Below are 15,558 nucleotides of genomic sequence, written 5' to 3'. Positions count from 1 at the left end.
CTGATTATTTACAGCCATGCGTTGAAGATACCTTCTAAAATTAAATATGTGTCTGTAGCTTTTTGTCCACCCCCATGTGAGTAAGGTCAACCCTGAAAATAAAAGCAGGAGAAAGGTAGGACAATGAGAGGACATGCTGAGGCTGTTGTATTATGGGACGGTCATAAATACAGGACAGGTAGAAAATCAAATACAATCTTCATCCTCACATTCTCTGGTCACATCAGTTGCTTGGTCAGGCTCACACAAGACGCATCTGATTTGCACACAGAGCCACAACATGGCCTCACAGGTAAGGCTTTCAATCTATATGTTTAGTGAGTCTTATTTTGATGTATGTGTCAATCTGCAAGTGTTTTTGAATCTTTTCCAGTGACAAACACAAGGAATTGCTTTTTAAAATCTCTAAAACTGAAGATTTTGTGGTAGAATTCTCCACTTCCGAAATCATCAGCCTCGTAGCTTGTTTAAGCGTGTAGAGTCTTGCCACAGTGACAGCAGTCGGTTTGCTCACATGAATAAAGGATTAGTTGAAAGTTTAGTTGTTTGGGACAAACTGACCCTGTGAATATTTATTCGTACAAATAGTGGAACAAGGTGAACATGTTTTTTACTCATTAGAAAGAAGACTAAAAAAAGGCCACTTTACATCTTTGTAGAAGCTGAAATTTCCAGTGTATAATATATATGTATTACACAGCATTTTATGTTGGCCTATTATTTTATGAACACCAATGAATTTGAGAAGTTTTGCTAATGTATTAAGCTAAAAAACGGTGTTCATGCTCACACTAGGACATTATTGAAAAAGGAGTTTGTATATTGGAACCATAATTAGATGGCACACTGGGATCAGTATCTTGATGAGATTGATGTTTGTTATTTATTTTATTTATCAGGTTTAGTTATTAATGTCAATTGGTATTATTTAAAATAGGCATTAATATAAATAAAATGTAAGCAGTTTTCAGTTAAAAAGCATTTGAGCTCTTCATAGATGAATGCAATTAAGATTTAAACATGCCTTCAAGCAGAGGATGCTGTCAGTAAATTAACATTATACATTATACATTCCATGTCATTGTCTTATTGTGGTGGACATGGACCATGACAAGTTATACATAACATGTCATGGTCCATGTGTGATATGATCACACGGATGATCCATCGATTAGTAGGTGAACTGTAAATCACCACCCTCACTTATCTTTAGTGTACATACTGTAGTGTGTGTGTGTTTTTATTGGCCTTTTATTCTGAGAGCAGCAGTCTCCTTTAAAGATTAAGAGGAGCCTTAAAATCCCACACTATTTGCATAATGAATTACCTTATTTTAATGGTGATTTTTCCAGCATGCTCTCTTATGTCACTGTGGGTTTGAAGCCGATGTTTGAGCAGTAACGTAAGATGGCTTTGTTGATGCCCACAGGAACCCTAAAGTTAAATTTTAAACACAGGGAATGAGAGGGCAATGTGACGCTGCCGGCATGCTACTCACAACTGAACCACACAGAAAAGGGACCAAAGCCTAGGATGCAATATTGTAGTGTTGTAGCATTGTGTCCAGTCTTTTTACAAATAGCACGATGTATGACACAAATTCCATTCTCATCTTACCTCTTGCTGCTCATTTCCTGTCAACTCTATTTGACACTTTTAGATAAAGGCACAAAATGCTAAAAAAATTTCAAGATGTAAGATTCTGTGGAAGTAGTTGTTTTAAACCTGTGTGAAATCACTTCTTACAACAGGTTTTAGCGCATTCTTTGTTTTTGTTTAAAGTTTCATTAAAGCTTCTCTGTATTGAAGATGTTCACGCTCACATGTCTCATTATTCAGTAATTAGTTTGAAATGCATCTGGCTAATCAAAGATCAGTAATCCAACACCTGTGCTGTAATTTTGTGGAGAGGAGGGTGGGGACGGGTCTCTGGGAGGATAGAATTACTACATCCTTGTGTTACATACCCACACACTCCTATACACACACTCTTTCTTAAACACATAGTGAAGCTCTTCGACACTCAGCTGAATGGACGCTTGCTGCCCGGGCTCCATGAATGTTTAAACAGCCCAGTGTTTCCTGAGCCAGGTAGCTTATTACTGCCTTACTTACAATGCAGATGCACCAGTTAAACAGGAAGCAGCAGTGCCACACTCCTCCTCATCTTCATCCTTTCTGTTCCAGGCCTCCTCTAAGTATCTTCTTGAATGAGGAACCAGTGCAAACCTGAGTGGCAGGGAAGACAATATCTGACAAATTCTTTATCAGATATCTATGCTGACTTGAGGAGGCTCAGTTATGGAAGAACTCCTCAGCAACTAAAACGACCATCACAGGTTGAGTCTGAGTTGTGTACCTGGAGACTAGACATCAAAGTAATCAGGATTTATCAGGTTCATCACACAAGACTTATTCAAACATGACACACGCGACTTTGGAAGCGAAGGAGGTAATTATACAAACATTTTTCGTGTAACCTGGCTTTGTTATTGTTCTAATGCAGCTACTTATTGGTTAGATTTTTTATTTTGAGACTGTAGCATCTATTTTTAGTTGTTGGAAAGATGCATCACAACTGCATTTATCTTAAAAATTAATCCACCATTAGATGGAGTGAAATACCTGGCTAAACAAAAGAAAGACATATATATGTCTATATATATGTATATATATGTATGTGTGTATATATATATGTATATATACAATTCAAAAATCAAAAAAAGAAAAACCTAAAAAAAAACAGAATAATTAGATTACAGCATGTGGACTAGTGTAAAAGAGTAGCAGCAGAGGAGGTACTCTACTTGACTAGTGTGATGGAGCCTTGTTGACAGTCAGGTTTCTCTAGACTCCTGGAGCCCCCTAAATGTGTGTTGCCCCGAGTTGTGTCAGCCAGTGGCCCACGATGAGAGCTATCTCTTTCAGGAAGCTAAATGCCACTTTGTGGCTGCGTAACAGGATCCTGCACCATACAGGATAGACATGAACAATGGAGTGCGCTCTCGGGTGATGGTCTGCAGATCCGATAAAGTAATCTGTTCCACTGTAACTTGACATCAAAATTTTTTGTAGTCTTTCATCCTGGAATTTACCTTAAACTCATGCTATGTATATACACATATTAGGTTCATATCTTTTCCTTTACATTCTAATTGTTTTCTGCATGGTCCAGTTTACATATATTTAGCTGTAAAAGTCACTTCTTATTTGTTTCTTCTTTGCATAACAAAAACCGGCCCACACAGATACTCACAGAGTGCCAACAACAGGGCAGAGTGTCTGAGAGAAAGGCTTTGCTGCTCGTTACTTTGCTTCTCATTAAGAATGTTGGTTTTTGAACATGGTGGATACTATACAGAGCCATGACTACCATAATCCATTTTCTCAAAAACATGTTAAACACGGATAAAATATTCAAATCAACATTTTAGTTTTTCAGAAAAAAACCTCAGTGACATTTATTTTTCTACTATTTTAAGGCATTATCTAATTGAACATCTTGAACATTTAGCTTTAAAAGACTTCTAAGGCACAACTGCTACCACTGCTCTCTTTGATTGTTTAAACATCTAAACAAAAGTGTTTTTCATTGTCAGAGAGGGACAGGTTTCTTAAAGCTAAAGTATTATTAAGTTTACGAAGTTGCAACATTCAAATGGCAAAGCACAGTACAAATGCTTTCAAATGAAACAATTTAACATACAATTATTCAGAGGAACAGAAAAAGTCAGCAACAAAAAGCAAGTGGTAATGGACATTTTGGTTGTTTTACCTTTAACATGATATGGTCAACAAGTTAATGTTTCTGTCGATGTTCCACAATCTCAACTATTAGTGATATAGATTTGAAATAACTAAAAACACTATTTAGTAAACAGCAAAGAAAGAGTTGAGTCATTCGCATTAGCACATTGTTTGTGTTCAGGATATGCCCAAAAATATAATTTCCAATACAAATACAAGCAGATACAAACACACATTTAGAATCAGATTTACCGCCTCGCTACATTATTGATGGTTTCCTATTGAAGGAAGCAGAGGCTGCAATTTATCAGTGCTTCCTGTCATACTACTGTGGCTTCCCTCCAATAAAATCAGATGTTCAGTTCAGAAAGAGTACTGAGGCACGCACACACACAGACACACAGCAGGGACCTTCACCGCAGGTAACTTTTTCCACATTCTCCTTATTGAACATTTTGATGATTACATGTGGTTCATTGTTACACTTTGCTGAGACTTTCTGCTGGGTCGGCAGATCAAAAGCTTCTTGTACTGAAGAATGATCTGTAAGTGTCTGTTACGGTGACTTGGTGACAGGTCAACTTGGCAGTGATGAGAGCCAAACTACTGAAGCATATTGCTGGACTGGATTTCATAGCTCCGTAATTAAAGTGCACTTGCTGCCTTTTATCTGGTTCCTCTTCAGTTGTGTCTTAAATAACAGGGTATATGGTATGTTTACCCATAATTAATGTAATTAATCCCTTTCCAACTTTATATTTGTGCTAGTCATTGAATCATGTTTTAAACTGTCAAACCTTGTAAGCTTCAACAGTAGGTGGAGAGTTTGCCTGTTCACCCTGTCCTTGCCATGAACATGACTGATGGCTCTTTTTGGAGAACACAGAAGCAGATTAGATAGTGGTGGCTGAATTTAGATTTGTCATGAGCATAAAGGATGTAGCCAAGGCCATTTACAGCTATGAGTGGAAGTCACAGACATAGGGACAGGAAATGAGTAACCCTCTAGGAAATATATATCCTATGTTGTCCATATTTGAGAGCTTGTGTCTGTGTATTCTTGAGTGACAACCTCAACAAAAACTGATAAGTTTTGAGCAAAACAGGACATTAAGATTACAATGGGACACACGGTGCTGATCCTGTCAGACAAAATCCCAACTGAGTAAAGAATGCCATAATATTTGTAGATTTTCAGGTTCTATAAAGTTAACAATACAGCTTTGTCATGCTTCTTTCATCGTCAAGTCACTGATGTGTTCTTACCTGGGCACAGAGCCTGGAGGAGCGCTGTAACCGGATCTTGAGGAACATGGAAGCTTCCCTGACAGCCCGGGATCGCGTGGGCATCCAGGATTTTGTTCTCCTGGATGCTTACACAAGTGAGAGTGCCTTCCTGGACAACCTGAGGAAACGCTTCCATGAGAATCTCATTTACGTGAGTCCTTCCGGTATGGTATCACTTTGGAAAACCTGGCTACATTTTGTCTCTTACGTTGTTATTGAACTTCACACCCTCAACCTTCAACCTGACAAGCTCCTAATACTGCACTGTGTTCTGCTGAATCTAGCACCTTGTGTTGCTGAAACAGCAGCTCCTGTTCTTTTCATTTGCAGGGTGAGCTATCCTAAGGTCACCACTGTCCATGAGGTCATGACAAGTGACTAACCAAAAGTACTAAAGTGCTTTTAATAAATGACTTATCAGTGGAATGATGCATACACACCACACTGCTCGAATCTTTTTAAAATATAATTTATAAAAAATCTCCTGCATTATGAAATGGGAAAAAAAACTTTTTTTGTTTATCTCTGCAGACCTACATTGGGACTCTCTTGGTGTCGGTCAATCCATATAGAGAGTTTGACATCTACAGCAAAAAGCAAATGGATACCTACATGGGAGTTAACTTTTTTGAGCTGCCACCTCACATGTAAGGCTTTTCTTGAATGTGTATACAGTCTGTTTTATGGATAGGGCTTTAAATGCTCTTTACAAAATACACACAAATAAGACAAACCAATATTTTTTTATACAAAGAACTACAATGGATGTCAGTGTCGGCTATAGTATTTTCACCACTTTGGTCCTGAATGAAATGAAATGAAAAAAAAAATGCTTAATGGAAGGCTGCAAGATCTTACACAAACTGACTTCTCTGCAAGTGCCAGCAAGAGGCTTGTATTTTTCTGCCATCAACTATGGTTCAGAAATGCTTAAAGAGTTGTTTAACTACAATAACGGTGTCCCCCTCTGAGGCCAAAAATGTAACTTAAACACTTTGCTTTAAAATCAAATATCTGCCAAATTTAAAAACATCAAACACAACAAAAATATAAATGCTAATTCAGTCCTACATGTTCTCCTCAGTGTAGTTTTATAGACAAAATATCCTACAAAATTGCCAAATAAAACTATTACTGTATATATGGTTTAAAAAACAGGGTGTATTTTAAGATTTAGTAACGAGTGAAGAGGTGGAATGAAAAAATTGTGAACCATAAACTCCTATTTATTCACAGCACAAAATGCCCCCAAACAATGTTGTATGTGTACAGTGTTTAGCATAAACCTGCTAGATACAGCAGGTAATTAGATCTTAAATTAAAAGATAAATTATACTGTAACCAAGAAAGAGAGAAAAATACAGAAATATTATTGGGACAGGTGTGATGAAAGTTACATTTATGTTCAGGACAAACAAGGTAAACAAACCTAAACCTATCACGGTACTTTCAGTTATGCTCTGGCAGACAATGTCTTCCGCACAATGTTGTCCGAGTTCAACAACCACTTCATCCTGATCTCTGGGGAGAGTGGAGCCGGAAAGACAGAGGCCTCCAAGAAAATCCTGCAGTTCTATGCTGTCAGCTGTCCAAGTACCAGACTCCTAAACAATGTCCGTGATAGACTGCTTCTCTCCAATCCAGTACTTGAGGTCAGTGACACAAATATATGTGCAGCTGCTTCTGTAACATACAATTATTTTATGCGAAAAACTAAAATTTTTTGTCTGTTAGGCTTTTGGAAATGCCAAAACTCTGAAGAATGACAACTCAAGCCGCTTTGGAAAATACATGGACATCCAGTTTGACCACCAGGTGGACTGAAATATGCTCTTTGTCTTACACTGCTGTACAAACGTTGGGTTAGTTAATTTAATTCCTGGTTCTTTGAAAACAGAGTGAGGTGTTTCACTGTGGGGTTTTCCTCATTGTGTGACCAACTACAGAAGCTCTAATGACACCATGTCTGTCAGTGCCAGACAGGTCGAGCCTTCCTTGGGGCTTCACCATCCTCCTATTATCACGTTTGATCGCCCCTCCTAACTCAGTCTAGGCAGATTTCTTTCCGTGGGGAAATCTGTTAAACACCTCACTCTGTTATCAAAGAACCAGGGATTACGTTAACTAACCCAATGTTCTTTTGCTAACATTTTCTCTGTGATTCACTATGGGAAATATAGCCCACAGCACCACATGAGCAATTGATGGTCCTGCAACATCGAGTGAAAAGGTAACAGCTCCACAGTGGGACACCTGTATGACGGATCCACTACCTTAGGCACAAAGGCTGGATTGTGCTGTAGCATGCCGGGGAGGCCCATTGTAGACATAATTTTTTTTTTGTCAAACTCAGAACAGTTGGGGGTGCTTGCTAACAACAGGGAGTGCTTGGTGACACTGGTTGTGTGTTTTGAAATACTGGGTGACACTGTGCTGTGTGTTCCTGAGTCTTCCCTTTCTGAGCCTGATGAGAGAGAGAGAGAGCGAAAGAGGACATCTAAAAAAGTCTGAACAGCAGGAGCCTCTGAACTAACAGGCTGTTATCCCCCTTCCCACTTTTCTTCTCTTCAGAGGTAGGGGGGAGGTGAGGGTTAGGCTAGGTTCCCTGTTTCTTTTTCCTGTCCGCGGAAAGGTATGGATGCTTTCTAGCTGCTACTGCAGCAAATCAGTGTTTGCCCCATAGTCTCGAGTTATCAGACACTCTGTTTAGCTCTGGCTGCAGTGGCTGCAGCAGCAAAGCTGCAGCAAAGCTTGCAAACATGGGCAAGGGAAGGGTTTCTGTGTTAAGTAAAGGTCAAAAGCTTCACCCTATGTTTCTTAAAGTTGCTGTTTTCTTGCATCTTTTCAAAAGCTGGACCAAAAAGATTCTTTGTGGGATCATAAGTGGCATCCATAAAAACGGCATTCTGTACACCACTTAAAACTGACAGGTTTAGCCAGAGGCCTCTCTCACTTGAGACTGCTAGTCCCATCACTCGACTGGAGCCCTGGACCGCCCCCATGGAGGAGCATAATATGAGGTCATATACAATGCAGATCTCTTCCCAAAGAGCAAGATTAGGAGACACTGAGTCCAGCTGGTGACCCATGTCCTCCAGGATCTCTGCCTGGTATGCAGACAGCAGTGTAACTGCATTAGGAGAGCACATGGACTGGGCTGCATATTTGTACATTCTCTGGAAAATGGAAGAAATGAGGTAATGCATTTTGCTATGCAGAGAAATGTTAGAGGAGGCTGAGATTGTCCTGTGATTGGGGTGAAGGTGATAAGCCACTGAGGGCTCCACTGCTCTGTAGTGATCCCATAATGAAACACAGAGCAAATGTTAGAAAGAGAACCACAATGTCAAAATAGTGTAACATGGCAGGGTGATGACCTCTTAGCTTACACTAAGCACTGAAGGGGGTTTCGGATTACATTTCTTCCTTAGGGGGGTGCAGTTGGTGGTCACATCCTCAGTTACCTGCTGGAGAAGTCTCGTGTGGTCCACCAGAACCATGGAGAGAGAAACTTCCACATCTTCTACCAACTTGTGGAGGGAGGAGAGGAAGAACTGCTCCGTTGGCTTGGCCTGGAGAGGAACTGCCTGCACTATAGTTACCTGGTGCAGGTCAGTGAAACAAACACATCACTAAGTGTATCTGTTGCAAGAAACATCTCTCAAGTTAGACCTTTAATTATCTATCTTTTCCAGGGGGGTTGTGCCAAAGTTAGCTCTATTAACAATAAAAGTGACTGGCGGATGGTAAGGAAGGCCCTCTCTGTCATAGAGTTTAGTGAGAACAATATTGAGGTGAGACTGTGTTGTACATCTTGCATTACATTGAAGCTACAAAATAAAATTAAAGCCATGAATTTTACGTTTTCCTGGAGTTTAACGATTTGTGTCTCTGGACATACTGCAGCACCTGTTTGGGATTATTGCTAGTGTGCTCCACCTGGGAAACATCAAATTTGGAATAGATGTTCGAGGATACTCCACGCTCATCAACAACCAAGAAATGCACTGGGTGTCAAAGGTAAAACTTAAACAAACGGCAGAAAGTTAAACCTTTCATATCCTATTATGCGACTTTCTGATGAAGACCAGAAAGATTTTTTTTTAATGTTACGTATCTGGGTTTGTTGTGCCTTTGCTGAGCAGTTGCTGGGGATTCCTGCTCAGGTGTTAGAACATGGCTTAACCCACAGGAAGATTGAAGCCAAAGCAGAGGAGGTGATTTTATGTAAAAGACTTTAATCTGAACGATGAAAATAACTTTTTTGTAGACCTGATTTGTTATTGTACACCTTATTCTGATGCTAAAGGTCTTCACCCCCTTCTCTGTGGACCATGCGGTGTATGCCAGGGATGCCCTTGCCAAAGCAATCTATGGCCGCACTTTCAACTGGCTGGTCAGCAAGCTCAATGAGTCTCTGGCTAACAAGGTGAGTGCAGTGAACACTCTACCCCCTTTCTAAACTTGCCTATTCTTAAAAGTGACTAAAAGTTGGAAAATTGAAAATTGGTGTAGCAAGATTTTACTGACCCTGAGGTGGCCATTTCATTGTGGGTCAGTCTGGTAACACATCTCTCAACTGTTTATTACTTTCTCCAGAGAGAATTGTTGAATCATGGCAAGACACAACAATAATCAAGCATCACAAGGTGATTTCTGTGTTTCTGTGTGCAGAAAGGCTAGAAAAGGCTAGGCTGATTCTGTTTGAATTATCTGTAGGACTCCTCTAGAAAAACAGTGATTGGTCTGCTGGACATCTACGGGTTTGAGGTTTTTACCCTGAACAGGTAAGAGTATGCATTGATTCTCTAGTAGCAAAATTGATTAAAGAAAACATTCAGTACTGACTTGTGCACTTGTGCATTTATTGTAGCTTTGAGCAGTTTTGCATCAACTACTGCAATGAGAAGCTGCAGCAGCTTTTCATCCAGCTGACACTCAAATCAGAGCAGGAGGAGTACGAAATGGAAGGGATTGAAGTAATGAAGCTGGTATTCCTCACATCTGCTTAACAGTTGTGGCTTAGAAGGCTACTAATGTGTAAAGCCTCTACTTTTTTCTTGTTCCTTATTTACACAGTGGGAACCAGTGCCATATTTCAATAACAAAATAATCTGTGACCTTGTGGAGGAGAAATATAGAGGAATCATCTCACTGTTGGTAAAGATATGATTAAGTAATGGTCCTGCAGAGTTATAAACACAAAGCTACAAAGCTAAATAAATACAACTCTTGTCATACAGGATGAAGAATGTTTACGACCTGGAGAGGCCACGGATCTCACCTTCCTGGAGAAGATGGAGGAAAAGATTGGTGGTCACCCTCACTTTGTTACGTGAGTTCAAAAATTTACAGAAAGTCCACATTGTCTACACCTGGATAAACCGCACACCACAGTTCATCTAATTTTCCCTGCAGACATAAACTTGCTGACCAGAAGACGAGAAAAACGCTGGAAAGAGGAGACTTCAGACTCTTGCACTATGCTGGCGAGGTTACATATTGTGTTGTTGGTGAGAGTCTATTTTTACTAAAATGCTTAATTGTCTCCTGTATATCCTTAAAATTCCAACAATATTTGTGTGCATGTTAAAGAATAGTGGCATTTTTTATTTATTAGACATGAAAGTTACTCTTTGCTGCATAAACTTTCAGGATTCTTGGACAAAAACAATGATCTTTTGTATCGAAATGTGAAAGAGGTAATTCGTTTTTATTTGTACATACAAAATACAAAAACAGACTTGGAAATATACTTGAAAGGTTTATCCTAAGTGTTTTTTCTTTTCTTCTTAAGGTGATGCGACAGTCCAAAAATCCCATTATCCAAAGCTGTTTTCCTACTACTGAACCAGACAGCAAGAAGAGACCTGAAACAGTAAGAAATTAGTCACATGATTTCATGACGTAGAAACTTTTAGCAGATTGTCAACTCTCATTCTTATTCTTATTCTTTTACACATTTCTCTGTGATGCCTCAGGTGGTGACTCAGTTTAAAGGCAGTCTTGTAGGCTTGACTGAGATCTTAATGTCCAAGGAGGCCTGGTATGTCCGCTGCATTAAACCCAATGAAGCCAAGCAGCCAGGTGAGGACTTGTGTCCCTAGACCAGTAGCCAAGCTAATACTTATAGAGTGCATTAGGTTCAGCCTACACTCAGCAACCACATGGCACTTTTGATCAGTTTGTTCTTAGTATTGTAGTTTCTCCTACAGGACGCTTCGATGACGTGTTGGTAAGACATCAGGTGAAGTACTTGGGGCTGATGGAGCACCTGAGGGTCAGACGAGCTGGGTTCGCTTACCGTCGCAAATATGAGATCTTCCTCCAAAGGTACAGTATCTAAGCAGACAGACTATTCCAGTGGTTTTATGGAGTTGCTTAATCTCTAACATAATTGTTTTTCTGTGGTCAGGTATAAAGCTCTGTGTCCAGACACCTGGCCCAACTGGAAAGGTACAGCTGCGGAAGGTGTGCAGCGTCTGGTCAAACACCTGGGATACAAACGTGATGAGTACAAGATGGGCAGGTGAGCAGATGTAACTGGATTCATCTGTTTGATGTGTGCTGGTTCACCTGGAAGGAAATACAAGAGCGTCTCTTTTGTCTCTTTATTACAAGGACAAAAATCTTCATCCGCCACCCGAGAACCCTGTTTGCCACGGAAGATGCATTCCAGGTCTGCAAACATAAGCTAGGTGAGACTCATCTCTGTCATTTCATTTACTGTATAGTGAGCATCATAAGCTTCCTGAGGGTGTAAACTGTGGACTGTTTTTCCTACAGCAACAAGGATTCAGGCCAAGTACAAAGGCTACAGGGTGAAAGGAGAGTATCAGAAACAGAGAGAGGCTGGTGAGTGATTACTGACAACATATTTACTGTTTGTTGACACAAAAATATTTCACCTACATGAATATTAACATTAATTATTAACATAAATTATATATTTTAAGATATTCATTTTTGTTGTCTCTTAACAGCTACTAAGATTGAGAACTGCTGGAGGGGTCTGATGGCCAGGAAGGAGCGAGAAAGGAGGGCATGGGCTGTCAAGGTCATCAAGAAGTAGGTGATATTTATTCTGGGGTTTAATTTGTGGCTGTATGTATATTGTCACAGCCAACTTCTCTGATAAGTCTGTGCTGATTTGTTCTAGGTTCATCAAAGGTTTCATTACCAGAAATCAGCCGGCATGCATCGACAACAGTGAGTACTTGGCCCACGTGAGGCAGAGCTACCTCACACGGCTAAGGGAAAACCTTCCCAAGCATGTCCTGGAGAGAGACTGTTGGCTCACTGCCCCACCTGTACTGCAGGAGGTGGGTTTCTTCTTCCAAAAGATGTCTGTGTACGAGTGTACAGGTCGACAGCTTTGGTAATGACTGTGTCCTGCAAAGGTCAAGCCAAACAGCTTGTATAAAATTGTATATTCCGGTAGGTGTCCCAGCTCCTGAAGAATCTTTACATTCGGCAGATGGTACGGAAGTATGTTCGAGGACTCACCCCACAGAAGAAAGCACAGGTGCAGTGCACCGGCTTTTATGCACAACGCTAGAAATATGAGTTTAGGAACCATAATATGTCCATAATATATCCAGTGTACATCTGAGCTCATTCTTTCAGTTTCAACATTCTGTTCATTTCAGCTCCAGTTAAAAGTGCAGACGAGTTCCTTGTTCAAAGGTAAAAAAGATAATTATCCCTTCAGTGTGTGCAGACCATTCCTGGAGACAAGGATTGGTAAGGCTCTTGTCTTCTTGTCTCTGAGAGTATTTACTTTCTTACTTACTATCTTGACTTAGTGTGCAGAATACAGTACTTATACTTACAATACAACATGATGATGAGTAGTTACAGCCTGTGGCAAGATGTCAACTTTATATTATTTCACTTAATAAGTGAAATAATAAATTCTTAAATAAAAGAATGTTTTTTTCATTTTTGTTAAGGTCAAGACGATATGAACGTCAAAGTGCTACAAATGATTCGGCACGAGCAGATCAAGGTAAAGTAAGACTGGGATTTCCTCTTGTGTCCTTTTTATCCACCCTGACCTTGTGTATCCCCTGCCCACAGTACAGTGTGCCAGTGGTGAAGTATGACAGGAACGGGTTCAGGCCTCGTCTCCGGCAGCTCATCTTCACCCACAAAGCTGCGTACCTGGTTGAGGAGACCAAGATCAAGCAGCGGATAGATTACAGTTCTCTTAAAGGTAATGAGTGAGTTAATTAGACAAAACAAGCATCATTATATATGAGGAGAGATAAACACTCACTTGAAACTTGCTGACACATCTGTGAGATTTATGATTTAAGGGTGAGTCTTTTTCATTTTTCACAGGTGTGTCGGTCAGTAACCTGAGTGACAACTTTCTCATCCTACATGTTACATGTGATGACACCAAACAGAAGGTACAGCAGAGCTGTGACCAAACAGGAGTCCACAGTAAATATACATACTTAAAGCAGCAGCTGCGTTGTAAACATTTTTATGTTTAATCTGTCACAAAGCACCATGTTAAAGGCAGATGACATGAGAACACAATCTGTCAGATGTAGATCAGATCACAGCAGAGGACGAAGAGACACCCCGCCCACATTTCAATGTCTGTCACAGAGAGTTTGTACAGACTCAGCAATGTAAAATCCCAGTAGAAAACGACTGCTGATCCTTGTTCTTTCAGGGGGATCTGGTTCTGCAGTGTGACTACCTGTTTGAGGCCCTGACCAAGCTGAGTGTTATTGCCAACAAGCATAGCTGCATCGAGGTGGTTCAGGGAAGGTACAAAATATGCATTACATGTAGCAGTATTTTCATTTAAAAACTAGACATCATAATGGTAAAAACCAGAAGTATGGCAAATACAAACAAGTCCTGACTCAAGTCCAGAATGTCCAAGTCCTAAACTTTATGTCTTGGCTCACAATTAAGTCATTATGTGTGACTTATCCGATAACTTCTGTTTAGGATTTCTGAATATTACTTTTTATAAATGTATTTAAAAAAAACTGTCAAAATAAGGCAAATGTGGCATAACTAGTAGTTGTGGTCATCTAATTGAACTAATTGCAGGGTCAGAGGTCAAAGATCCCCAGCTCCAACTGTCATTTAAAGAAAACAATAAAGAAATTCACAATTCACAAATACTAACAGACACATCTTTCACGGCTGTCCAATTTATTGTCTGCCAATTCGCTGCAAGCGTTTTACATCCCAAGTTTTAATGTTTGGGTTAAGGGAGCAAGTAATGTCAAGTCAAAAGTCTAGTTAATCCAAGTCCAAGTCATGTGACTTAAGTTCCCACCTCTGGTACAAAACACAGATGAATGAATTCAGTATAAACTTACTGTTATTACTGTATATCCAGCGTGAAATTTGACATCCAGCCGGGCCGAGAGGGCTTTGTGGACTTCAAGAGTGGTCAGGAGTCTACGGTCTATAGGGCAAAGAACGGCCATTTGATGGTGGTGAGTGTGGAGGGCAAGAATATTTGTACAATGTAAAGATACTATTCAAGTTAAGCGAAGCTCACAAAGTTCTGTACATTTGTTTTAGGAATCAACAAGAACCAAGTCCAGATGATGATGATGCAGAGCTGTTCAACGATGTTGCTCTTCTCAGCCTCAGTTGCAAATCTTGAATCAACAGCCATGCTTGAACTATTATACATAAGTACATGCTGTTATTATACACGTACTGCCAATACCTTAGCTGTGAGTGCGCAAAATAGTCATACCTTGCCAGGCTGGGCAGAATATCAGTGACTCCATTTATAGCTTATAGTTGGAGTTTAAATCATATGTTAAATAATTGATTCTGGCTCAGATCCATGGACAATGTGAATAGAAGCACTAGTAATCAACTTTTGGATTAAATGTATTTAAAATATTTTTGGATCATAACAGTAGATAAGCATTTTGTGTGTGCAGCCATGAATGTAACTGTTTATAATACCTCACCCACCTTTACATTAAAACATGTTGTTTCACATTTGGGGTATAAAGCATTTGTATTCTTTAAACAGGTTCCCTCAATGAAATACTCTCTGAAATACTACAACGTGGCAGCGTAGACGTTTGACAGTAAAATGATTCCTGAGGCGGCAGCGCCACCTACTGGCCCAATGCTGCCCAACCCCCCCCCCCCGCCTCAGCATATATTTTACAGGAAAATCTGAGGGTTTGCATTTATTGTCACAATTACATTTTCGTGTTTCCTCATATGCAGTTCTGGATTGTCATTCTACAGGACTGGATTGTACTGGGCAACAAATAAAAATAGGAAAAAACACTATGGAGCTATTGCTCTTGTATTTAGATTAACTGTGATGCCGAACAAAGTCCAAATTGCAGCTATGTGCTCAACAGGATCCAATCTAATGTGCCAAAAATGACCTAAAAAAAATAGAACCCAACTAAACCCAGAGGAGGGGAGGACCTTATCTTGATGTGGCAGGTGTCACAGCATGCTACTTCTTCTGCTTCCTATAGGGGTCACTGCAACAAATCATTACTTTCCATT

General features: G+C 40.0%; 1 protein-coding gene across 16 annotated transcripts; it reads left to right on the top strand.

Annotated features, from left to right (window-relative positions):
* Positions 1-4,104: 4,104 nt before the first annotated feature.
* Positions 4,105-15,027, top strand: myo1hb (myosin IHb). Of its 16 annotated transcripts, none has more exons than XM_067484876.1 (32): positions 4,105-4,169; positions 5,024-5,185; positions 5,566-5,681; positions 6,488-6,686; positions 6,769-6,849; positions 8,466-8,645; positions 8,730-8,828; positions 8,941-9,054; positions 9,180-9,251; positions 9,344-9,463; positions 9,754-9,821; positions 9,908-10,013; positions 10,114-10,194; positions 10,278-10,369; positions 10,453-10,547; positions 10,690-10,736; positions 10,832-10,912; positions 11,016-11,121; positions 11,250-11,367; positions 11,450-11,563; positions 11,656-11,732; positions 11,821-11,889; positions 12,018-12,102; positions 12,194-12,356; positions 12,476-12,559; positions 12,684-12,720; positions 12,987-13,042; positions 13,114-13,249; positions 13,378-13,448; positions 13,721-13,818; positions 14,405-14,504; positions 14,593-15,027. In XM_067484876.1, the coding sequence occupies exons 2-32, from the start codon at positions 5,060-5,062 to the stop codon at positions 14,617-14,619; spliced, it is 3,018 nt and encodes a 1,005-aa protein (XP_067340977.1). In that variant the 5' UTR covers positions 4,105-4,169; positions 5,024-5,059; the 3' UTR covers positions 14,620-15,027. The 16 variants fall into 16 exon arrangements, 7 of the variants coding, with proteins under 7 accessions (XP_067340977.1, XP_067340976.1, XP_067340979.1 ...); XM_067484875.1 differs by having other exon boundaries at positions 12,684-12,777; XR_010911626.1 differs by lacking the exon at positions 13,721-13,818 and having other exon boundaries at positions 12,684-12,777.
* The last annotated feature ends 531 nt before the right edge of the window (positions 15,028-15,558 follow it).

This window comes from Channa argus, chromosome 18 (genome assembly GCF_033026475.1).
Source record: "Channa argus isolate prfri chromosome 18, Channa argus male v1.0, whole genome shotgun sequence".
NCBI classification, from domain to species: domain Eukaryota; kingdom Metazoa; phylum Chordata; class Actinopteri; order Anabantiformes; family Channidae; genus Channa; species Channa argus.
Note: the sequence above shows the minus strand (reverse complement) of the source record. Positions and strands in the feature narration are given on the sequence as shown.

Coding starts and splice junctions, on each gene's coding strand:
- myo1hb (XM_067484875.1), top strand. CDS start 5,060: ATGGAAGCTTCCCTGACAGCCCGGGATCGCGTGGGCATCCAGGATTTT. Junction 10,195..10,277: donor GAGGAATCATCTCACTGTTG/GTAAAGATATGA, acceptor CTTGTCATACAG/GATGAAGAATGTTTACGACC. Junction 10,913..11,015: donor GCAAGAAGAGACCTGAAACA/GTAAGAAATTAG, acceptor GTGATGCCTCAG/GTGGTGACTCAGTTTAAAGG.